This window comes from Mucor velutinosus (genome assembly GCF_035048745.1).
Source record: "Mucor velutinosus strain NIH1002 chromosome Unknown tig00001563, whole genome shotgun sequence".
NCBI lineage: Eukaryota > Fungi > Mucoromycota > Mucoromycetes > Mucorales > Mucoraceae > Mucor > Mucor velutinosus.
In genome coordinates this window covers 1,050,150-1,075,038 of record NW_027041904.1, presented here as the reverse complement: position 1 = coordinate 1,075,038, position 24,889 = coordinate 1,050,150, and the positions used below count along the sequence as shown (strand labels likewise).

General features: G+C 41.3%; 9 protein-coding genes across 9 annotated transcripts; 5 read left to right on the top strand and 4 right to left on the bottom strand.

Annotated features, from left to right (window-relative positions):
- Positions 1-119: 119 nt before the first annotated feature.
- On the top strand, positions 120-1,428 carry NTE1_2 (phosphatidylcholine and lysophosphatidylcholine phospholipase; the record flags this gene model as incomplete). The annotated part of the gene is made up of 7 exons (XM_064828199.1): positions 120-171; positions 242-324; positions 376-485; positions 539-597; positions 650-726; positions 787-885; positions 943-1,428. 7 exons carry the CDS (start codon positions 120-122, stop codon positions 1,426-1,428), a joined length of 966 nt encoding a protein of 321 aa, XP_064685401.1.
- Positions 1,429-1,929: 501 nt separating this feature from the next.
- Positions 1,930-2,554, top strand: ATC70_008956 (uncharacterized protein; the record flags this gene model as incomplete). Its single annotated transcript, XM_064828198.1, has 3 exons — positions 1,930-2,014; positions 2,080-2,483; positions 2,546-2,554. 3 exons carry the CDS (start codon positions 1,930-1,932, stop codon positions 2,552-2,554), a joined length of 498 nt encoding a protein of 165 aa, XP_064685400.1.
- A 128-nt stretch (positions 2,555-2,682) lies between these two features.
- Positions 2,683-4,172, bottom strand: ATC70_008955 (uncharacterized protein; the record flags this gene model as incomplete). The annotated part of the gene is made up of 9 exons (XM_064828197.1): positions 2,683-2,907; positions 2,966-3,018; positions 3,083-3,209; positions 3,266-3,371; positions 3,431-3,636; positions 3,703-3,764; positions 3,824-3,950; positions 4,007-4,077; positions 4,133-4,172. The coding sequence occupies 9 exons, from the start codon at positions 4,170-4,172 to the stop codon at positions 2,683-2,685; spliced, it is 1,017 nt and encodes a 338-aa protein (XP_064685399.1).
- Positions 4,173-8,258: 4,086 nt separating this feature from the next.
- YPT31_3 (Rab GTPase ypt31) lies at positions 8,259-9,878 on the top strand (the record flags this gene model as incomplete). Its single annotated transcript, XM_064828196.1, has 5 exons — positions 8,259-8,430; positions 8,499-8,875; positions 8,940-9,245; positions 9,305-9,464; positions 9,532-9,878. The coding sequence occupies 5 exons, from the start codon at positions 8,259-8,261 to the stop codon at positions 9,876-9,878; spliced, it is 1,362 nt and encodes a 453-aa protein (XP_064685398.1).
- Positions 9,879-10,283: 405 nt separating this feature from the next.
- Positions 10,284-10,538, top strand: cdc42 (GTPase Cdc42; the record flags this gene model as incomplete). Its single annotated transcript, XM_064828195.1, has 1 exon — positions 10,284-10,538. One exon carries the CDS (start codon positions 10,284-10,286, stop codon positions 10,536-10,538), a length of 255 nt encoding a protein of 84 aa, XP_064685397.1.
- Positions 10,539-12,014: 1,476 nt separating this feature from the next.
- SIT4_3 (sporulation-induced protein) lies at positions 12,015-15,149 on the bottom strand (the record flags this gene model as incomplete). The annotated part of the gene is made up of 5 exons (XM_064828194.1): positions 12,015-14,252; positions 14,325-14,417; positions 14,479-14,658; positions 14,712-14,998; positions 15,068-15,149. 5 exons carry the CDS (start codon positions 15,147-15,149, stop codon positions 12,015-12,017), a joined length of 2,880 nt encoding a protein of 959 aa, XP_064685396.1.
- A 2,133-nt stretch (positions 15,150-17,282) lies between these two features.
- Positions 17,283-18,643, bottom strand: MPC1 (pyruvate transporter mpc1; the record flags this gene model as incomplete). Its single annotated transcript, XM_064828193.1, has 2 exons — positions 17,283-18,356; positions 18,410-18,643. The coding sequence occupies 2 exons, from the start codon at positions 18,641-18,643 to the stop codon at positions 17,283-17,285; spliced, it is 1,308 nt and encodes a 435-aa protein (XP_064685395.1).
- A 660-nt stretch (positions 18,644-19,303) lies between these two features.
- Positions 19,304-19,870, top strand: GPI14 (GPI mannosyltransferase 1; the record flags this gene model as incomplete). The annotated part of the gene is made up of 1 exon (XM_064828192.1): positions 19,304-19,870. One exon carries the CDS (start codon positions 19,304-19,306, stop codon positions 19,868-19,870), a length of 567 nt encoding a protein of 188 aa, XP_064685394.1.
- A 2,103-nt stretch (positions 19,871-21,973) lies between these two features.
- YMR1 (phosphatidylinositol-3-phosphatase ymr1) lies at positions 21,974-24,366 on the bottom strand (the record flags this gene model as incomplete). The annotated part of the gene is made up of 5 exons (XM_064828191.1): positions 21,974-22,542; positions 22,637-23,216; positions 23,385-24,105; positions 24,158-24,236; positions 24,309-24,366. The coding sequence occupies 5 exons, from the start codon at positions 24,364-24,366 to the stop codon at positions 21,974-21,976; spliced, it is 2,007 nt and encodes a 668-aa protein (XP_064685393.1).
- Positions 24,367-24,889: the final 523 nt, after the last annotated feature.

Genomic DNA, 24,889 nt, shown 5'->3' with positions numbered 1-24,889 from the left:
TTCTCGTGTCCGTGTGGATATTGTTGTATGCTTCCAATTTTCATGATGCAAGACATTTCTATCCCAAAAAAAAGATTTTTATATTTCATTTCCATTCTTTTCCTCAAACATCTTACATTATGGGTCAAAGTAAAAGCAGAGAAAATAACGCACTCTCGAAAACCACGCACTGTATGTATCCGTTCTGTCATTCTACTGCCAGACAAAAAAAAAAACCTAATCTCATGTATTTACATCATAGTCTCGACAAAGGAAATAGACAACCTCCGACAAAATGTAAAGACGCAAGACCAGAACAACATTACAGCAGACGTATTCAAAGATGTAACTATAGCAACCCTCTATTAAAACGTTGTGCTCATGCATCCCTTGTAGTCTGTGAAGCAATGCATGCCGACAGTGTCCATGACAGATGACGCTTTTCTACAGCGATTGTACTGTGCGTTTGGCGGTGATGAAGAGAAGGAACAATGCCTAGATTTCAGGTAGTTGCGCCATAGCGTCTGATGACATGTCGATGCTGAATTGTTCTGTATAGCAAATTTGTGGATGGCTTGAGCGTATTTATGAAAGGTACACCAGAGGAAAAGTTGAAATGTAAGCCATGCGAATTTTTCTGCTGACAGCACGCTGATCTCACTCTACCTAGTATCATTCAAGCTATACGATGTGGACAAAGATGGATTTATATCCAAGGATGAACTAGAGCATGTCATGTTGCAACTGGTAAGCGTGAACAGAAACTGGGGTATTGCATTACATTGACAGCACATGGATAACTTTCAGTCGAAAATGATGGCGAATGAAGACAAGCAAGACGAAGAAATCCAGCGATCCATTGATTGTATGTTTGAGGATTTTGATGTGGATTGCGACGGCAAGTTGGTAAGTAAGCTGCTGGCCGACTGGGAAAATCCATTGCTCATGAAACAACGTGTATAGTCGTTTGACGAATATAAATTATCCGCCATGAAGGAGCCTTTGATCGCTGATTTCCTGGAGCGCTTCTTGGATCAGCACAATTTATCAAATAACCCATCACCCACTTCACGGCCTACATCCGTGAGATCAAGACAGTCTTCTCGGTCCCTCAACAACAATACGAACAATGCAAACACGCAACAAAATAGACTGTCCTTTCGACTATCACAAGCAGAGCTACTAGATTACAGCCACCAGCAACAGAAACTGGCTCTATCTGACTCACCCAATATGACACCAAGCTCTGCAACACCAAGCCCTCGCACATCCGTCTACTTGCCACTGACGTCTGCAACTACTGCAGCATTAACACCCAAATCAAATTCACCCGTGTCCTCTTCATCTACTTCATCCAACACAACAACGCAAACTAGACCCAATCTGCCTAACCGTTTAAGCCGAGGTCCCAGCATGGCAAGTTTGGATGCTGCCATGACATCCATATAGTATATTCTCACTCTCATCATCCATTTATATATAATTATCTGTTTCTATTTTAAATAAACTGCCAAACCTTTGCAAAATAACAAATGGAGTTGCAATTTTGCACTTGTTTCAAAAACGAACGCTATAAACGCAACGATTGACACTACCTCTTTGTAATAAAGGCAGCATAGGAAAGCCAGCATCTTCAAGTACTTGAATCCGGAAGAGCGTGGACATTCATACACATCAGCAAGAGTGAATGGCTTGCCAATGTTGGAAATTTAAACTTTTTCAGTATTCGGTTGTTCAATTAAATCAGCCACTTATTTTTGGCCTTTTGGGGGGCAATCCTCAAATAAGGATTTGCTGCCTGATTTTATACACCTTCTTTCTCCACGTTCAAAGGTATCCAACATCGTAACATCCATCCATCCATTTATATCATGATACGATATGAATCGATTGCATCCCACACTCTGATCGATCAACCCAACTGACTAAATCCATTTAATCACACACTAGATGCCTCCCAAGTTCGATCCCTCTGAGGTTAAGATTATCTACCTTCGTGCTACTGGTGGTGAAGTTGGTGCTTCCAGTGCCCTCGGTAAATACAACACAACAGCATTGCAGCACAGTATTATGATTCTCATTCCTTTCATTTCATTATAGCTCCCAAGATTGGTCCTCTTGGTTTGTCCCCCAAGAAGGTTGGTGAAGATATCGCCAAGGGTACCAAGGACTGGAAGGGTCTCCGTGTCACTGTTCAATTGACCATTCAAAACCGTCAAGCTCAAGTTTCCGTTGTCCCCTCTGCTTCCTCTTTGGTCATCAAGGCTCTCAAGGAACCTCTCCGTGACCGTAAGAAGGAAAAGAACATCAAGCACTCTGGTAACGTCGCTCTTGAAGATATCATTGAAATCGCTCGTACCATGCGTTTCAAGTCTTTGGCTCGTGAACTCTCTGGTACCGTCAAGGAAATCCTCGGTACTGCTTTCTCCGTCGGTTGTACCGTTGATGGTCAAAACCCCAAGGATCTTTGCGCTGCCATTGATGCTGGTGAAGTTGAGATCCCTGTAAGTTGATGCTGGTGTGAGGTGCGGATGTCATGTATACTAACGATGATTTCTTACTGTAGGAGAAATAAATTTATTCTTTCTTTTTAACCAACAAAAAATAAATTGATTCTTATACACAATCCAAAGGATTCGAATGTGGCCGAAATGTGTGTGTTTTTTTTTTATTTCAAATGATTAGAATTGGAAGAGATGGCATTTATTGGTTTTCAGTAACCTTGACAACGATTTTGCCCTTGGACTGATTACTTTCGAGATACTTGTGAGCTTCGATGATGTCTTCCCAGTTGAAGACCTTATCAACAAAGACCTTGAGAGTGCCATCGTGCTTGGCAAAGTGGTCCAATACAGCATGTTGATAGATTGAATCGCGCAAACGAGCTTGGTATTCCAAAGAACGGGCACGGAGGTTGGATCCTTCGATCTGTGAATAAGCAAATGTTAGTGTGTGCGTATATACTGAGGGATCGTGATAAACTTACTCTCAGTCTCTTGCGAAGCAAAACGGTAATGTCAAAGTCTTCAATCTTGGCGCCTGTTTAGGAGGAGTAAAGTTATTAGACATGTGGTTGTTGGCATGCTATACACGTATATCTTACCACTCATGAAAGCCAAGATAACCATATGGCCATCTAAACCCAAGACCTCCATATTTTGTTTCCAGTAGTCCTTGCCAATGAAATCAATCAAGACATTGACGCCCTTCTTGTCAGTTTCTTGCAAAATCTATCAAAGTTATCAGCATCTATTCACATCACTGGAACCATTTCTTTGGTACTTACGACATCAGACCAGTTTTCAGTCTTGTAGTTGATAGCCTTGGTAGCACCGATGCTCTCACAGAACTTGACCTTTTCATCAGAGCCGACAGTGACAAAGATGCGATTGCTATAGGGATAGTCATCTGTAAGATTCATGTAAAAGCGGCTTATCTAAACGTAACTTACGCTCCAGCTTCCTTGGCTAATTGGATGGCAGCAATACCAACGCCTGAAGCGCCAGCATGAATAAGCACATCTTGGCCCTTCTTCATCTCGCCTACAAAGAACAATGCTTGGTAGGCAGTAAACCAAGTCTCGGGGATAGCAGAAGCCTCTTCAAACGAAAGAGCTTCAGGTTTATGCATGGTTAAAGATTGCTCAAGGACAGCAAACTGGATAATAAAAGCAAAATTAGAGTTATTCATGCGCGCGATATATCGATGGCTATATCAACCAACCTCAGCATAAGCTCCTCCAGGCATAAGACCAAAGACAGCATCGCCAACCTTGAAATCCTTGACTAGATGTCAATCGTATCAATTTCGTCAATCATGAGCGTTTATCAAAAGTCAAGCATACCATCTTTGCCAATGCTCTCAACAGTTCCAGATACTTCCACACCAAGGATAGGACTGACGTTCACTGCCACAGGATACTTTCCTTCTCTTTGCATGATATCCATGCGATTAAGAGCAAATGCCTTGACCTATTGCTATTCATGAGTGACAAGTAGTGTACAAGACAAAAATTCAAGCAGCATACTCGAACCAAAATCTCGGTAGCTTTGGGAGTAGGCTTCTCGAATTGGCCTAGAGAGAGTTGAGACGCGTCTCCTACAATGACTGGCATGTCAGTTCTTGTATTCGACCTTGTGCAAAAACACCCTACCAGGAGTATTAACGAGGACAGCACGCATAGTGGCAGACATTTTGTTTAATGAAAAAAAAAGACTAGAAAGAAGTTAATGCATTCGTTTACCCCGCCTTGAAGTGGTGCTCTTTTATATCTCACGAAACTTGCTCAATTAGTAAGCTCTGAGCCTTAAATACGTTATTAATCCTCAGCTGAATGGTGTTGAATAAGCCAAGGAAATGCGATGAATACACATTACAATCGCTCGGGAAAACTAATAACACATTATTTGATGAAATCAATCAAAGATCAGCAAGAGGGCGAATGAGAGAATGTGCCAGAGAATTAGGTATGCATCAAATCGAGAGTCCAGGAAAGGGTGGATTCACCATACTTCCCTTTCAAAACCGAGATTCATCTGATTTAATACCTTGATCTGATCAAATAGACTTCTATTCATGCAAGAGTATACTTGATATTTGTACGATTTCTTCGAGCACATTCCACAGTCCAAAGATAGATCGAAACCATCCTTCTCACGATGTCATTATGATAGACATTGACGATTTCCAAAAGTTCAAGATTGATACAATAAATAGACTCAGTTGAATGTCAAGCTTCTTGCATTACTGGAAGGATTATAATGCGCCACAGGTGTATGTATCTTCCACATAACATCTTGACTAACAAGGAATCATGCTGATGACTTGTAGCAACTCTTTTATTTCCGTTTATTCATATCGATGCATTAAGTTCATTATTAGTTGCCATTGTTTATCTTTTTTCGTGAATTGTGAGCTCTCTACAAGTGCCTGGTGAAACCATAGTCGATATAGTGCTTCCTCGCATTGTGTGCAACAGAGGTTTGAATCATTCATATCAATCCTTGCTTCTGTCAGGCGTGGCTTGTTTCGTCGTAATTCGCGAGTCTGCCATAAATGATATAAACACACGTTGCTTAATTTCAGCTTTTTGTCGCATTTTGACATTCGGGTCATTTATGTCTATTTCTGCATTTCGATTCACGTTCACCTGCATCAAAGAAGGGAGTTTCATATGATGAGCACTTACACAGTGTCGTCGATTCACTCATCTGTGCTTATAATGAGGCCTACTGACACGGCAAAGCAAGAAGGGATCTTGAGGGTCAGAAACCTGATTGGAATCTTAAGCAGGAGGACTAGGCAATACCATGAGAGAAACAATGCGAAGGTGGCGACGGTAGTTGACTCTTAAGGTACACTTGCCATCACATACACAACAGTAATTGTTTGGATCGTTGGCGTTTGGTTACAGCTTCTCTTTTGCTTTATCTACGGTTCTTCCAATGGAATGCTTTTCCCGTATATGTTTTCTGAAGCTATATTAGGGTATACGAGTGTTTATGCTTCAGGTGGCTCTCTATCTTTGCTTCGCTTCGGTGAGAACCAACCTGCGCAACGCAGCTCGCGTTATCGATTACCCTTGCGTATCTTATCAAAACACTGCTAATTTCATTTTGGTCCTCTACTTGCACATGAAAACCCTCATATTATTTGTGCGTATAATTCTTATATGATGCTCTACATCCATACACACGTAGTTACTTCACATACGGGCAAGTATCATACAGATATTATCCCTTTTTCGTCAAGAGTGCGCATAATACAGCAAAATTTGAGTGCATTTGAGCCGCGTTTTCTCGCGTTCAAGGCCGTTTTAGGCGGTCAGAATAGTGCCAAACAATTGCTTTCACCCAGCACTTACTGACTGACACCTTTGCTCACCTTTTTTGGACCAAAAAAAAACATGGCCAAAAATCGACCAAAAAGCATGAGGGATACCTCATGGTTTTCACTGAAAATCAAACGGTCGCATTTTCCACCTTGAAAATGAAGACTTTTGCTAAGGCATATATCAAGTCAAAATATTTCTCTCGAGCCAAAGCAACCTCTGTAACCGCTTTTGTGAAGCTTTTCTATGCAAAATTTCGACATTTTGGCCAAAAACCACATTTCCTATTTCCTTGAATTGCTCAATAAGCTCAGTTAAACCATCTATTACAATTAGCACCATTGGAAGCGCCTTGAAAAGTACTCCAAGAATGTATTAGGAAGCGTAGGGTTATCATCACAGTTTATATAGTCGAACATCATAAAATAGATTAGAGAAGTCGAACATTGATAAAAAAATTCCCATTTCGAGTGAAAAAACGTTATTCGGACATTCAAATAGATTTGGCTCGCAAAATGCATTTTTGATCAAAACAATGTATGTTTTCAAAGCTAATGGGAAGGGAATTGCAACTTAAAAGACACTATAGCTTAGACTGAACACTTTATATAGCTTTTAATGCATATATATATATATATATGACAGGTAGATAAAATTACTGTCAAGTGCCTATCTAAACGCAAACATGAATGCGAAATGCAAGGCTGCACGCCCTATTGAACATTCCATACCTCGAGCGCGAGTCCTAGTGTTTATATATTGGTTTTCAAAGTGTAGCTTACCTTTTCACTTGTCAGACTAGCAGAAGAATCTTGAACAAGTGCCGTGTATATACTGATTGGTTTTGATATATGCAACATAGGAGGGAATAAATACTATTATATGAGATGAGGCGTGTTCTAAAAAACATCAAGCGAGAGGATCGCAAACCTGCTTTTGCTACCATTTATTCATCTACTTTTATAGCCATTGACGCACACTTTTGATCTTGATCTCACTATCAAGCAAAAAGATACGAAAGAATATAAAACGCTGGTACAGCAAGATGGCATGGTAACGGTATGATAACAAACATACGCCAACATATACCACTAGCAGATCAGTTTGACGAAAAAGACTATTATACCAAAATAACGTACAGAAAGCGCCCACGAATTGCTCATTGCATGGTTCTGAAGCCGTTTCCTAAACAGAAAACACCTCCAAACAACGTTATTACTGACCTTGATGATCCAGCTTATACCATAGAGCATGCAATCATACTTACAAGCGTAAAGGCAGGTACAAAGCTCATGGACGGCATGCCCATGTAGTGAAGCCTATTGAGTTATCAAATCAAGAATTTACCTCGCGCAGTATGGCATGGCCAGCAAAACAATAGAGCGACGTATTTCTGAATGTGAATGATCCCAACTTTCACGGTTGTTCCTGTGAGAAGAGATGGGCAAACAAAATTTCTTTCAAAGAGCACTGAATGTCGATACACTCTATATTTCAGTCAGCACCAAAGAAAAGCAGCTTGTAACCATGTGTCAACGATCTCGACCGTTGCTACCGTGCATATAGTAAGACTTATCCTTCCAGAAGCAGCTACCGAATGCTTCCTTGCCTAGTACATCAAATGACACTACCAGACCCCTACAGTCCTCACTATTACTGTAACGCGTGCAAAAAAGACTTATCCATAGCGTGCACAGTGCGAACGCGCTTTGGCTAACAAAGGTAGTTTCAAACAGCACTGAAGGCAAGCCCACACCAACCAACTACCTTCTAATCTACATCACATCATACACAGAGATCAAGAATAATTATAGCAGTAAAGCAATACAGTAGCTTAAACGTCCATATGTAAGCCGCTTCTCGGCACGCAGCCAACGACTAGTTTAAACATCTATTGCTGCATCTTGTAACATCACTACCATTCCGGTTCCTTGGTAAATACGAAAAGGGTCCTGAATATCAATGGGCGTAGTACCTGGATATACTTTGCTTAGGTAATCAAAAGCTTCATACTTTTTTGTTCATGTTGACCCACGATAAAGTTTACTTCCACGATGTGTATAGTCCCATTTAATGAACTTCAGCGGATGACTCTAAACTTGTCATCCATTGAAGAACAAGGATATGGCGTGGCATTGATGCTTCTGCTCAATTTTAATCTCTTTTCAATCGGAACACGGCACCATTACTTACGCTGTACAGTCCCTCGAGATTCTGCTCTGTATTTCTCTTTCTCTCGTTTGCAGCTCACAGTGAACGTAGCTCGTATGGATGACATGATGCACCCATGAATTAAACCATTGATCGAAATTAGTGCTACAACAATCTCAGCATCAAAAGGGGGAAAACCTTTACCGAATCTCCATTTCAAATATAAAATCTTTTTTTTTTTTTTTTTTCGATCATCCACACCCATTTGTTTCCCTTTTCCCACGAAAAACAATAAAACATGTCTGTAACACAACAACGTCTTCCTACCCGTCAAAACGTAAGCAAGGTGTTGAAGCACTTTGAAGCCAAGGAAGGTCTCATCTACCTCAGTGGCCAAGTTGTTGCTGAAAGAGATGATACTGATGTCGAACAACCTTTCCGTCAAGAATCCAACTTTTTCTACGTTACTGGTAAGAGACTACATAAACATGCCTCTTGAAAAAAAAAAAAAAAAAAAGTAGACTTACACCTGAACCAGGCTGTGAACAGCCTGATTTCCATGTCACCATCGACCTTGCTACCAAGGAAATCCACTTGTACTCACCTAACCTTGATCCTGAACATGTCATGTGGATGGGCTTGCCTGATTCATTGGAAACGTTGGTCTCCAAATACGATGTCGATGATGTTTACTACATTGATACTTTGAACCAACGTTTAGCTCAAGCTTCCACTGTCTATACTTTGCCCATCACCAAGACCAACAAGATTGATACCGCCAGCATCAAGTTGTGTAATGCTGAACAAAGCAAGCAATTGCACACTGCTTTTGCAAAGGCTCGTTCTATCAAGGCTGATTGGGAAGTTGAGATTATTCGCAAGGCCAATGAGATCTCTTCTATTGCTCATACCAAGGTAAGTTTTTGGATTGTATGGACGCAAGCGGGAAGCATGTACTGAATATTGCGTGCTGCTCTAGTTGATGAAGGCCGCCAAGGTCGGTCTCTCTGAATCTCAATTGCATGCTTTGTTCTTGTACGAGTCCTACAGCCGTGGTGCCTTCTTCCAAGCCTACTACCCTATTGTTGGTGTCGGAATGAACGCTGCCACCCTCCATTACAGCAAGAACAATGCTCCTTTGCGCAATGAAACTGATTTGGTTCTCGTCGATGCTGGCTGTGAAGTTGACTGCTATGCTTCTGATATCACTAGATGTTTCCCTGTGGGTGGCAAGTTTACCCCTGAGGCTCGCGTCATTTACACCATTGTTCTCGATATGCAAAAGGTATAGCGTAACTGGATTTAGACTGGATCATGTGAGTGGGATATTGATATTTCATTTAGGCTTGTCTTGATGCCTGTAAAGCTGGTGTTGCTTGGGAAGAGATTCACAACATTGCTACCCGCGTTGCATGCGATGGTCTCTTAGCATGCGGTATTCTTGTTGGTGAAAAAGAAGAAATCTTGGCTAACCATGTTGTTGCCGCCTTCTTCCCTCACGGCAGTAAGTTTGGTTTGGTTTAATCTGAAGAGAAAAGAGCTCTAATCAACCATCTTTATCTATATTTTAGTCGGCCATATGCTTGGTCTTGATGTGCATGATCTTGGCGGTTACATGGAAGGTGTAGAGCGCATTGATGCTCCCGGTATCCGCAACTTGCGTATGCGTCGTGACCTTGAAGAAGGTTTTGTCGTTACAGTTGAACCTGGTGTTTATTTCTGTGATTTCTTGATTGATCCCGTTTTGAATGATGCCAAGACTGGCAAGTACATTAACAAGGATGTCATGAACAAATACAAGTCTGTTGGTGGTGTTCGTATTGAAGACAACATTCTCATCACTAAGGATGGCCATGTCAATTTGACCACTGTTCCCAAGGAAATTGATGAAATTGAAGCCTTGATCGCTGCCAACTAAATTCTGCTAGATTAATTGATTCCTATCCTATAGAGGCTTTGTAATAAATATGTCAATGACGATTTTGTGTATAGATGGTATAATGGACTAAGTATATTTTTATTGAGGTCGCACATGATCTACGTTTCTTTGGTAGATTCATGCCATTTCATCTATCCAAGTTTCTCGCATGCCAAAAGCACTACCTGCCCTAATTTTTTCGTACTGATGGGCTTACCCAATGACGGCCATAGAACCATTTCCTAAATAGTCAGCGTCTCCATGGGCGTAGTGCACACATAATTTGTCGATGGGTTTCAATTTGACATGATCTGATGAAACAATTGACTATAAATACAGCCTACATTTGGTCTTTCCTTGTCCTTTTTCTTTTATCCAAACACTCGTATTCATTTTATATAAACAATGCATTTCTCCAACATCTTCAAGCACAGTGACAAGACTGCCCCTACCACTGCCCAAGATGAAGCTCACAAAGAACATGGCAAGCATCATCACGAGAAGCGTGAACATCAAGACTTGTCCCAACTCCCTAAAGGTTTTGCTAATGATGCCATGAGAACTTCCAACAAGCCCGATACCTTGTACGGTTTTGATGATCCTACAGCAAGACGATTGGGACCCGTTCCTTCCTCTGATCCTACCAACACTGGTGCTTAAACTATCTCTCAATGGGTACCATGGATGCCAATGCTGGTGCACGTGCTTTCTAAGTATACTTTATCTAATACCAATACACTATATAAATAAATCATATTCTACGCTATACATCATGCCAAGATTGGGATTGACCATGGATTCCATACAGGGGCGGAGGAGGAGGGGGGGGGGGTTCGTGGTTGTGTAAAGTGAGTGTATATGATCTTTCCACGCAGCATTTTCCTTTTTCACAATCACCTCGGAAGACAAAGTTGAGGCGTTCTTGATTGCAACGATACCGGTCTTTATGGCCTGTTCCATGATCACCTGTTGATGTCGATGCGATGCGATGGATTACTCTCAAATTTAGTGTATAGCAACGCGTTCTATTTACTCGGCTATGCACGTTGAATTCTTTGATCTATGGATGCCATTCAAATGAACAGGCTTTTATTTGTCAGAATCTTAAAAACCTTTAGCCACCCTCAGTGTGGGGAAAGTTACATGGAAGACAAACCTTAAATCGTGTGTATACGATTAACCTGGTCCATGCCAATCATAAACATGCAAGACGCTTGTTCTGAGATGTGTGCTTAAAAATGTAAATTACCAATAGCAAATTTTGACCACATGTATTTTCTAAGCTTGATTTCTACTAGTCAAGCATGCCGCATAAACATATACGATCATTCTCCTTAACAACCAACGCCACAATCCGTAATACTTTCTAATACCACTACTATTATCAATATCTGACAAATCAAAAGCCATTGTGTTATTGTGTGATCCAGGTGTTTCCCTTGGGCGAATGGATCTGCTTGATTTGAAATCAAACAAGGTATTTGCTCAGCATCCAACGCCAAATGTAGTATCTGTTGCATTGGTTATCGTGGTATCACCTTGCTTTATGACATGCGAAATGAATTCTTCGTGACATCATGGCAATATCTATAGGAACTACCCTCTTTATACGGAGGATCCCGAGTAGTACAGTATCCACAATATCTTGGAGTTGCATGAAAGTCCAAAAACGGTCTATATGCCCCTAATAGATCAATTGTTTGTAGTAGTTTGTCTCTCTTTTTTCTGATTCCATAAAACTCTTTTGGGGCTCTACAAAAGCCGACTTGCTTAGATCGACTTGATATCAATCAAAATCCCACTACAACAACACTGACGCCATGCCGGATCTATTCAACTGCATCCTTAAATATAATTGCTTTGCGAATATCAAGTGACTTGGCCATCAAATCAAGATCCAAGATGTGTTGTACCAAAGATAGTGCAATCGACTTCACTCTCACATCCTCATGCTACTGCTTTTGCAGATATGAAGCATTGATCCATGCAATCGACATGATCTTACCCATTTTTTTATAAGACATTTTATTTTATAACGTAAGAAAACAAATGTGGAGAGAGTATAGAAGCCAAAATAAATGATATAGTATAAAAGGACAAAAAAGAATGCTGATCCTGCAGAAAGATGATTTTTTTTTAAGAAGTAGATTCTTCCTTTGCTGTTGTTATAGTCGATTGTGATGCAGCCACTGAAGCAGCATTGGTAGCAGCCACGGCAGCTGTAGGAGCAACATCGGTTTGTTTTTGCTGCTCAAGCTGTTGTTCCTCGTCGTCTTTGACTTCACCCTCTTCGTGTTCTTCAACCTCTCCTTCTTCAGGCTCTTCTTTCGTGGGTGCAACAGCAGCAGGTGCAGGTGCAGGTGCAGGTGCAGCAGCCGTTGATGGCGTTATTGATTCGTGAGGATGCTCGTCAGAAGCTGCTTCTTTCACTGCTGCTGATGGCGATGCTGTAGTAGGCGTAGATGTTTGCTCTTCTTCTTCCTGATGTTCTCCTTCCTCCTTCTCTTCTTCCACAGCTGCTGGTGCTGGTGCGGATGGTGTCGATGTCGAGGAGGGTGCTGCTGCAGGAGCAGTAGTAGGGGTCGAAGCAGCAGCAGCAGCAGCAGCAGTAGCAGCAGCAGCAGCAGCAGGTGCAGGCTCTTCTTTGATTTCCTCTGCTTGAGGCTGATGAGCTCTGTTTTCGTCCTCTTCATCGTTACTAGGTCTAGGTTTCTTGTTTTCCTCTTGCTCATGTTGCAATACGCGTTTCTGACCCAATTGAGGGTTACCCATACTTAATAAAGCGTCAGCAGCGCTTTCATCGTAATCCTCATCTACAGGACGTTGTTGCTGAGGTGGTGGAGGAGGAGGAGGTTGGTGATGCTGTTGTTGCTGATGGTGCTCTTCTCTCTTTGCCTCTTCTTTGGCGTAATCCATAGGCTGAGGGCCACTGGAACGGCTGTACTCTTCATGCTTCATGCGATGATAATCATTACTACGATGTGCTACACGAGGCGAGGATGTATTGGATGAATCGATTTCCATGGGTCTCGAAGCAGGTGAGCGCTGTTGTTGTTGCTGTTGCTGTTCATAGAATCTGTCACTATGGCCGGCGCGAGGAGACAAACGATGATCGTATTGACTAGGTGGTGCCAATGGATGTGAAGTACGTGGAGAAGGTCGAGAATGAGGGGAAGGCATGGGTGCAGGATTAGGTGAGCGAGTCTCTTCTTTGTAAGGTTGACGCATGCTCATGGGAGGTAAGTTGGTTTGTGGGCTCTGTTGTTGATGTTGAGCTTGATGCTGTTGTTGAGGAGACATGTGCTGAGGAGGCATGTGCTGCTGCTGAGGTGGAAGCGAGGGTGGGGTGTGGTGAGGATGCTGCTGCTGCTGTCTTTCATCATGGATGATGGGATTCATTTGAGAACGATCCGATGGCGTAGGTGCACGGCCTCCACCAATATCAGGAATACGGACATCTTCACGTTGATTTGAGCTGGAGAGATGAGAAGCAGAGGAAGGTGGATATTGGCCATACGGACCAGGCGAACGACGACCTACACTAGCAGGAGGAGCACCAGGCATAGGAAGATCTCTTGCAGGACCGTTGCTGCCTTCATGCGCATTCATGTTGTGGTTGACAACAGGTAATTGTGGTGTAGGTACTCGCTCATCATTGGGGCGAAGTGGAGGAGCATTGCCGCCACCCAAAGCAGTGTGATAGGCAGACATGCTGGAAGGAGGCCCTGTAGGGGCAGATTGACTGTAAGAAGCACCTGACAAGGGCTGTCCACTGTGTCCACCACTTTGGTATTGGCTGGGATTACTGACATCTTGAGGCACGGGAGCGCTGCTAGGCTGTGATGATTGTACATTTTGAGACTTTCTCAGCAACTCGAGACGTTGCTTGATGTGAGGATTGGATGGATCCAATTCAGCAGCTCTTTGATAAGCGTCCAAGGCATCTTGTACTTGATTGTTGCAAGATTCATACAAGGTACCCAAATCGTACCATACTTCAGAAATGTAAGGGTTCAAACGAATAGCACGACTGTAAGCATCCAATGCATCACGGTATTGGTTGATCTGATAATATAATACACCAATAGAGCACCAGAAAGTGGGGTTGCGGGCATCGCGATACACTGCTTGTTGATAGGCTTCGTAAGCCTTGTTGTAGTTTTGTTCGGCCATGTAACAACGGCCCAACAAGTACCAGGATTGAGCATCGTTGCTGTCGGATTTGAGAGAACGGGTCAAGTACTGAATGGCTAATGCTTGATTACAAAAGGACGTGTTTTGTTGATGGTACAACCAACCCAATTGTTGCAATACTTTGGCGTGATCAGGGTTCTCAGCAAGTACACGTTCGTAGGCTTCTTTTGCTAGTTCATACTAGGGAGTGGGTGTGTTATTGATCCATGTTTGTGTGTGTGTGTGTGTGTGTGTAACTAACTCCTTATTTACCTCTTTTTGTTGTTCATAGACATGACCAGTTTGGAACCAAATATCGGATTCAGTTAAAGGTCTTGGTGGATTATGAAGGATATAACGGAAGCACTACAAGCAGAATTCTGTAAACTCAACACATCCATGCCATCCGTCACTGCTATGATTTTACCTGAAGGGAGAGATCGTATTTCTGTTGCTGCTTGTAGATGATGCCCAATCTGAAATAAATCTCATTTGCCTTTTCGAATTTGGGATCCATCTTCATTACAGCTGAGAAGGCCTCCTCTGCATGTTCTAACGAGCCATACCGATCATAAAGAATACCAATACCATACCAAAGTTTAGGATCCTAGAATGCAGCGTCAATGATACCGTTCCCCCTCTTTCTCTCGTTCTACTGACCTTGGGATTCGAGAGATGGTATAGAGCTTGCTGGTAGGCTTGATAGGCTTCTTGAAGATTATCCATCATTAGATAGCAATGACCCAGAGCGGCCCAAGTTTCTCCATTGTTCTCTTGAATAGCCAAAATGCGTTTAAAATAATCAACTGCTCTACCAAACTGTTCACGGCCTCTGCACAAGGACGCGATTTGAGACAAGGCAACCACACTGTATGGATTGTGTCTAAGGGCTGATTCATAGCAGCTCATGGCTTTATCGTAATCGGTCATCATTTCTGCTAGATTACCTGTCATTTGATTTTTTTTCGCAACATGTTAACATTTTGGCAACATTTCATACATAGGCTGATACGCACCCATCGTCAACCAAGTTTGTTCGTTCACTTGGGCCAGTTTTTGGGCAGCTGTAACTTGCTGTGGTGGTACAGTTGCTGCCATTTTCTTTTGCTTGCTCTATGAAAAAAAAAGGGGGGGGGGTGAATACCGGGTTTGTGCTGTTTTCTGGTCGCTCGTCTCTTTGTCTCTGTCTCCTCGTCCTCTACAACGTCATTGACCAACACATTCATATGAAACGCGACTTTTTTTTTTTTTTTTTCGTGTGCGATAGTTTACCTTGATTTATATGAAGAAAAAAAAAAAAAAAACTAAATTCTGATTGTAAATGTGTGTGAGCTACAGCTGAAATTTGTTTAGTGATAATCTTGTTTGTGAATGTAAATCAAGACAGGTTTGATATAAAGAAAGAATTTAAGTTTTTAGAAATAGAAAAAGAGAGAAAAGAGAAATAAATAACCAAGAAAGAAAAAAAAGAAGAAACATGGCGGACCCGAGTCAAACAAACACAAGAAAAAAATATTTCATCAATGTTTAAACAGGAGCAGCGATTAAACAAGGCAATTGCAAAGAAGTACATGGAAATGGACATCGAAACTTCATTTTGGCTGGTAAGAATCCATCTTTTTCGGTCTATGAGCACGATGCTATTGAGATAAACTATCATCTACTATGTTCATCGCATAGCCTACATCTCCCATCAGATAGCGTAGACATCCCTTGTTACATATGTAAGGTATCAACTATACACTGCAGTTAATCATACAAGTCTCGTGAAGCCATATGTGCAGCAAAACATGTCAAGTTGTACATCATCTAGCGCTGCTGATCTGCTGATGTCCCCATGAGAAATAAAAAGGCTGCGCTCGCCCATACACGTTTGCCAGTGAGCCTCCCTCCATCATAATCAACTTTCTCGAGGATCCCCTTTCGTATTTTAAGCCTAGTGGATTTCCATAAATGTCATGGCAGAAATCTCAACTGATCATGATATCACTTCTTAATTTCAGCCCTGACCATTTCATATACTGAATTTGAGAGGGAAATCCCGGGGAGGTGGTTTCTCTAATCGCAGGAAATCCAGAAGATGCTGTGCAGTAATTTGTGTCATGTCGAATGTATACATCTCGACTTTGGTCTTTTTAATCATGTCGTAGTAGTTGATGTGAAACCTAACATATCAAAGAGTGCCAAATCAAGTGAAATACCTCATGTTGTCCTTTGTCCTTCATCATGAGCTGTCCTAGAGTGCAGCGATGCGCTCGACAAGATGTGAAACAAACATTAATCAATGAATAGCAGCAATGTATTACACTCAAAGCACTCAACTAGAGTTGATGTAACATACAACCCACACTTTATCAATTATCTCATGTACAAATATCCGAATGTCGAATCAATTATCGTGGAGAGGACTACAGTCAATCGACCTTGGAATCATCTTATGTGTGGTCGATGGAGCTCAACACTATTGGAGATGTACTTGAGAAATCAAGAGTGTACCCAAATATACGCTGAAGTGCAATGCCCATTCGCTGGAAACAGCTAATATCATCAATAAACTAAAAACAGATGGATATACTGTATCAAGGTCAGGTTGTTATAACAGCAATGCAAAGTAGCTCAAAGCATTCTGTCAGAACTGGTCCATCTCTTTCAGCAGCACATTCTGCTCCTCTAAATATACTCTACCCTTACCATTTTGTACTTGATCGACGGAACCATAAGACTCTCAACTACGTTATAAGGACATTCTGCTCTTCTGTTTGCATTCGGGAGCAATGCTCATCAACAGGAGATCATTTAGACTGAATCGAGCTTTTTGTTGCAATTAGCTTTTTTTTTCTCAAAATAAAACGTATAACCAGAAATGCATCTGATACGTAACGAATCTTGTTTTTAGTTTGCCATCAACACTGCTTTCAGCACCATTCAAAAAACTTACAATTCCTTCACAAAGCAATCATCGCCAAGATCAACCATGATTTCAATGGAGCGGCTGCCAGCAACGATGTGTTCAGGAATGTGTGTCTGGAGGAAAAAGAGGCTTCCTCATCATCTTGTCTTTGCCCTTGGATGTAGTTGGAAATACTACTTGCAATTTCATAGAGATGACAATATTGCAAGACAATTGATTTATATATTTCTAAGAAATTTCAATTCAATGAAAAGATCTTTGGTTTATTTGTAATACAAACAGTTCACATTTGTATGAAACTACTCTTAAGGCATCCCAAGCTACTGCACTTGAAGTCGTTGCATTTCTCTCTGTCTTCGCTCTTTCTCGCAAGCACAGAGCCCGTTTTGTTGGCCATGATGGCAGTCATCACAGCAATACACTTGTTGATCAGGTGCACAACAGGTATCACAGCACAAAACCAATAAATGGCATCCAGCAGACCCACATTTCTTGTACTTATCCCAAGGTTGTTGACACGTTTGACACTGACTGACTATGCTATCGTCTTGGAGGCCCAAGGATTGTCTTGCGTCGAAAACGTAGTTTTTGCCTTGCCACACAGGGTCCTCGCTGTCAATGTCTTTATGCTTCCACCATTCCATGTAGTTATGTATGCCTCCATCCAGCATAAAAATTTCCTCGCCCGGTAATGCTTGACGCATGAATGCCGTGGCTTTTTCGCAGCGAATGCCCCCTGTACAGTACGTCAAGATGGTTTTGCCTTGCATCGCATCTTTGTTGCGCTCCACATAGTCTGGAAATTGGCTGAACTTTCGGATAGGTGGCTGAATGGCACCCTCAAAATGTCCAATCTTGCTTTCATAGTAATTTCTGGTGTCCAGCAATATGAAGTCATCTTGATGTCGCTTGGATAGCATGGCATGAAAGTCTCTAGGACTTAACTTGCCGTGTCCATGATCTGGTTTCTGCAATTTGCCTAAAACAACGGTTGTTTGACCCAAGGGACAGATTTCATCTACGAGTTTGATGGAGAGCTCTGAGAATACGTGGCTGCATCCTTGTGATGGTTTGAAAAACTTATATCGAGCAGTGGTGGGGTCGTCTAGATTCAAGCTGACGGGCTGCCTCAGTTCGCTCAAAGCACCATCTTCAAAAGGTTGTGTTGTTGTAAGCCAATTCAGATAGGCATCTATATCTTCATTGGAGCCTGCCAATGTTGCATTGATGCCTTCACCAGCGATACGCACTTTGCCTGTCATGCTACCACAATATGACTGATGATCCAACGCAAACTTGACTGGGTCCTTTACCAGAGTATATCTGTAGAACAATATCACTTTGGAATTCTCGAGCTGACATTGACACTCTGTAGCGATGGGATCAGAAGAGCCCTGGGTGACTAATGAGTGCATATTGCCAATGGATACATTCGAATGCCAAGTACCTTCTTTCCTCTCCTCTGTTTCAATAAGTATAGGTTGTTTTCTTTTTTTTGCTTCTCCTCTTGTTTCTTGGTCTCTCTGATATCAATCTCGGCTTGGTGACATTGGTTGACATGACGTCCAATGTCGGTGATGGACGAGAAAGTGATATTGCAACAACACCACTCACTGCTATAGTTTTGCTTCTCTTTTAGGAAATCTTGAATGATTGTTCGCCTCGCTTTGCTGACAGGCATAGTGGTATTTTGTTTTTATGAGATATATATTTTGCAGAAAGAGAAAAACAAGTTTTGCCCTCAAAGCGGTTGCATGGATTAATACCCCTGGCCGGTCACAGATCAATGCTCCAGCAGATCTCTCAAATTGATTAAATTAGTGGATAGGGAACGGTGTACTTGACTGTAATAAGTTGTCTGCAAGTTTGGTGCATGCTGATGCTGAAGGTAGACCATGAGTGTTTTCTGCTGAACAAGAGACATTGGGATTTCATCAATTGAAAAGCATATGATCTGGGATATTGACCAAATGCAAGCATACACTTCCAATGTTAAACCGTACTGCCAATGTTCCTGTCATCCATATTTATCCAACGGTATATGTGCACTTTTCGACATTGGCTCTCGCTAGTGACATTAAAAATCCAGCTGGATAGGCAACATGTGGCACTGAACATCCAGTTTCCAAAGGAGATTGATCCATAAATTTTTTCTGTTCGACCCGGGAATCCTATCAAATGTGACCTCCAAGATCCAAATGGTGAATATCAACCATTAAATGTCGATCCAGATGGATTCCTTCCTTCCTAGCTGCAACTTCCTTTGTATATCCATTCGGTAAGACATTGCTGTGATCCATCCATCCATCTGTTCATCAAACTAACACAATCTACCAAAGACATGAAAGACATCTACAAGTCAGACGAACTCGCCATCCCTGAGGGTGTCACCGTTTCCATCAAGTCTCGCCAAGTCACCGTTGAAGGTCCCCGTGGTGTTCTTACCAAGAACCTTCGTCACTTGAACATTGAGATCACTGTTGTTGGACAAAAGATCAAGTTTGTTGTCCACCACGGTCTCCGTAAGCACGTTGCCTGTATCCGTACTGTCCGCTCTTTGATCAACAACATGATCGTTGGTGTTACCAAGGGTTTCGAGTACAAGTTGCGTTATGTCTACGCTCATTTCCCCATCAACGTTATCATCAACGATGCTGCTGATGCTGTTGAGATCCGTAACTTTTTGGGTCAAAAGGTTGTCTTCCATGTCAAGATGCGTGAAGGTGTCACTGTCGCTGCCTCCAAGAACCAAAAGGATGAACTTACCTTGACTGGTAACTCTTTGGAAAACGTCTCTCAATCTGCCGCTGATATTCAACAATCTTGTCTCGTCAAGAATAAGGATATCCGTAAGTTTTTGGATGGTATTTACGTCTCCGAGCGTAATGTCATGGAAGAATCTGCTTAAATTGCAAGTGGAGGATTCTGTTTCAAGAAATAAAGATACACAGAGTGCAGGGAAGACAGCAGCAGCCTTCCCACCCATCTTTTTTTTTACATGTATTTTTCTTTTCCAGTGTAGAATCTTTTTGTCAATTGCTTATTGAGCTTGTCAAAAGATTGGAAAGAGAAAAAAAAGGGGGGCATTTGGGGGTCAATTTAAATGTTTATAAATAATATATAGGTATCATTTTATATATAACTTTAAACTTGGAACAGCAATCGAAGCTATCCTGACTCTGCCCTTTTCTTTTTTCTCTCGTAGTATTCCATCTTTTGCTTGTGCTGTTGAAATTTGAGGTGTATTTTCATTCAATTTTATGTTTTCCAGATTCTTGGTTGCTTATTTATCGTAAATCTATCCTCGTTTGAAGATCGAGTCTTCTAGTGCTTCTGAATCGTTACATCGTCTTTAAAATTGTGCTCTGATGCTTTTGAGAATTGAACCCACAACAACTATAGCAGTGTCTCCCATTAAAACAATGATCAACCTGATTTGTCAATACTTGCAATCTGATCAACGCGCCTTTTTTTACCAAATGTATAATGTTCTTTATTCATGGTGGAATCATGCCGGTTTTACAGAACATATCAAATCAGAGCCTCGTTATGTATGGAAGAAGAGAACGTCAAAACAAACGACGCGAAATAGGCAGTGCATTTTCACAGGCACTCAGTCTAAGTTATCATTGTTTGAAGTGCATCAGTATATTATATGCTGTACTAGATGCAGACTATCTATTGCGTCTAAAAGGTGCAGCGTGCCTTACAACCGCTACCTCCTCACTAATAAGCTGTATGGTTGTACTATGATACAGCGATACAACAACACCACTCAACTTAATATTTCCAACTGAATATTTGAATGTAACAGTATGAGCCGAATCTAGATTAATGCGTACAATGTCTTTACGCCCTTGTATCAAAACAAAAACGCGCCTATTGACAAGCAAATGTATAAAACACAGCCAAATTTGACATCTTTCAAGCATGAATATCTTGACATGTAGATCTTTCCGAGCATCCGGAATGACGCCAAATAATTGTACTCGAATAGCAGCAACTTCTTGGCACGTTTGCTCAACTTTTTGGGCCAAAAAAAAAATGGCCAAAAATCGACCAAAAACCATGAGGGGTACCTCATGGTTTTCATCGAAAATCAAACGATCGCGTTTTTCATCTTGAAAATGAAGACTTTTATTATGGTATATATTGAATCAAAATGTTTCTCTCGATCCAAAGCAACCTCTGAAACCACTTTTATGAGGTTTTCATATGCAAAATATGGCTATTTTCGTTAAAAATCTCATTTCATATTTTACCAAATTGCTCAATAAGTTCAGTCAAAACATCTATTTTACTTGGTACCATTGGAAGTGCCTCGAAAAGTACTCCAATAACGTATTAGGAAGCATTAGATGATCACCACAATTTATATAATCGAATCTTACAAAATAGATCGATCAAGTCGAAAAAAAACACGGTTTGGCCAATCTTGAGCAGAAATAACAACCTGAGTTTGAATCGGTTTTGGCGCTGCTGGATGACCAAAATGCCTTTCTGATGATGATAATGATGATTGGGATGCTGCTCAAATGAGAATCATATATTCGAGAGGATTAACGCTTAGCCTGTGTAGTTTTCTTTGCTTTTTTTTTGGGGTATTTTGATATCTGACAACGCCAGCCAGCCTGGCTTACTACCACAATACATATAATTGCGACTTCCTCATCATAACTTGCAGCATTTCAACATGACATATAGACAAAAAGCATTACATTGATTCGTTTAAAAGACTATTGCCGCTGACTAAAAAGCATTTTCGGCATATAGTGAGGGTATCTTTAGAAATTGTATCAGAATATTCATTGGGAATGATGGCTGCAATTTCGTTGACAGTCGACAGTTTCTGAGTGCGCCTATCTCCACCAGCAATTAGTCCCACCTATGCAGATGCAGCTTTGTCGAACACAATGGTACATATTTAATGGCGTATTTTAGAACGAGATGAATAAAAGAAAAGGTGTATTATTACGAATATTATATAAAAAGTAAATTGGTGATAGATGCTTTATCGTTTCTTGCCAAACTTGATGCCAAATATCTTCCTTGAGCTACCGTTCATGGTAGACGAGTGTCTAGAATCTCCATCATAGAATGTACCATCGTCCTCTCTAATGCTACGGGCATTTGACATGGGCGAGGGATAGCCATTGTCTCTGGAAGGAAGGGATGGAGGGCGAGAAGAGCCATAGTGATTTGATGATGACACATTGGAGCCTGATGCATTACCAGTATATCCATACATACTGCCACTACCACCACCGTTGTTTGCATATGCATTCTCGTTATTCTCGTCGGGCTTGATGGATAGTATATTGGTTTGCGAATTTAGCGAATGCATCATTTCTCTCTCCATTGTCTCAAAAGCAGAGGTAAAGGTGAACTTGCGATCGCGGATGTGAGCTTCAATCTTGATTTCTGTTTGGCCAAAGTACATTTTGATGGTCATAAAGATAGGTTGTCCCTTTTGAACATCAGCAAATTTCGGCATTTTGATGGGGAATCGAGCCACCTTGAAGACGTTGGGATGCGTTGTTAAACGAGGAATGGGGCCATCGCCATCATAAGCAAATAAATCTGTACATGTAAAAATAGGAGAAAGAAAGAGGAGAAGAGGATTAGAGAAATGATCCCATTAAAAATAAATATAAAAAAAAGTTTTTTGACTAACCTGTATCTGTGTCGTTTGGATAGGCAATCATAAAGTTCTTTGACACGCAGTAATCCACATTGATGGTCTGACCCTTTTGCACATAGACACTGAAACGTTGTTTACAGAACAGCCGGTTATCATCACCCTTGATGCATTGCTCAGGAGGATCATTGCGAGGATCAAATACCATTCTGGTTTCAAGACCGTATGTACGTCTCGATACACGTTCTGTCACCATATGAGGATTCAAACCAAAGTAAACTGCACCACGAACAACTGCTAGTTCACCACGAGGTGGTACACCAATAAATCCAACTCGAGATTGAAATTCGGCTAATACTCGTCGGTAAAGATATGTTGATTGACCAAAACCGCCGACCAAGAACACAGCGTCTAGTTTAGTGGATGATTGTTGTACTTGTTCCTCGATCAGATCAATGACTTGGTTGATGACAGGTTCAAATACTCGTTGACGCAGCTCATGACAGGGAATATGGAGTGTGCCGTCTTCAATGCCTGCGTCTGGATCATCGACACCTTCAATACCTAGTGCTGCAGGCAAGGCGAGATACTGGTCCTCATCTCCGTCAAATTCAGGCTATAAAATAGGGATAGGGGATTTAGAATGGGGAGAATCATAATAATCAGCACACACACACACGCACACACACAAAAGATTTTGAAAAAGGGGAATTGTCTTATTCCCTCCTACAACGGCGGCTACTACGACTACCACCATCACACCTCCCTTTCATTTAGTGCTTACCTTGATTGTATCAATGAAAGTTTCCATCATGGACTCCATGGCTGTATCGCTGACCTTACCGTGATGATAAAATCGATCCTTCAAATACTCTCGCATACGAATATCCAAAAAGGTGGAACCACAAGAATCACCGAGGCCCTTTGTCACTTCTTTCAAAGCCCTTCTCTCACCAGAATCATCAATCTCGAATACGATAAGATCCACAGTTCCTCCACCAGCATCACAAATCAAGAATCGTTGGCCATGTCCCAGATTGAACTGATCACACTTCTTTTCACAATAAAGAGCAGCAGCTTCAGGTTCGCTGATCAACATGAGTCTGTTGGGATGATCCCATCGATTGATAATGTTGGCTCGAATAGCAGCTTCTCTCATGGTTGCTTTTGCTTGGTCGCTCCACATGGCAGGCACCGTTAAACAGTAACGAAATTTGCTCTGATCATAGTTGTTTGCAAATCCACGTTGAAGGTCCTTGCATACATGTGAGTGAAATGCCTCGAGATAGTCAGTGATTGCCTCCAAAGCTGTTAAACCGTTTGGTAATGGAGCTAAATTTAAATTCTCATCCAGCTGCAACTTGAAACGTGAAAGTAGTTGATCATTGTTATTGCGCTTCATGGCTGTCTTTTTAGCATCTTGACCCCAAGCAACCAGCTTAGTAGAGCCGTTTCTATACAATGAGAGTGTGGGTGTCTTGGGATATACATTTTGTTGTTTGGGCCTATCAGTAGTGTTAGTTGACTTGCTGGCGTACCGTGGGCTCTTTGTAGTACCATTTAGTAATGTCAATGATTTCGTCATTTCCATCTTTTGAAAAGGCATAACAACACCCAGAGAAAGTGGTACCAAAATCTATCATCAAATACACGCATTTACATTAGTTACCATGGCAATGCTATACAAAGATCAGCAACATGTTCTTACCGATACCAATCACATAGGAATAATCAGAAGGATCAAAAGGAGGAGTGTCCATTGACATGATTGCAAGTGTTGTGAGAGAAAAAAATAAAAGGGAAAAAGAGGGAAGAAGGAAAGAAAGAACGAAAGCGAGAAATAAAAAAAGCAAGGAGCTGTTTAATCCATTTTCGTAATTAAGATGATGTAGTTTCACACAAATGCCAGGCACACAACACCATAGTACGGTAGCAAATATAAACGCTGGCTTTCAAGATATATATATATTTGATCTATAATTAAACAAAAAGCAAATGACTTTCTTCGGGTGAGAAGAGAATAGCCAAGGGCTCATCTCTTTGTTTGATAGACAAAGGGTGAATTGTATCCAGAGCAATTAATCATGATATACATCTTGTATTACAGTTACTAAAATCCCATTTTTATTATAATATCGATTCAACAATGCACATTGTATACCTTTCTGTCGATGTTACTCCTCAGACAAATACGAAATCTGATTGAAAACAGCAATGGTGATCCAAGCCAAGAATCACACTTGGATTTTAGTTTGTGGTTACTCTCACACATATCAATTATAGTCGAAA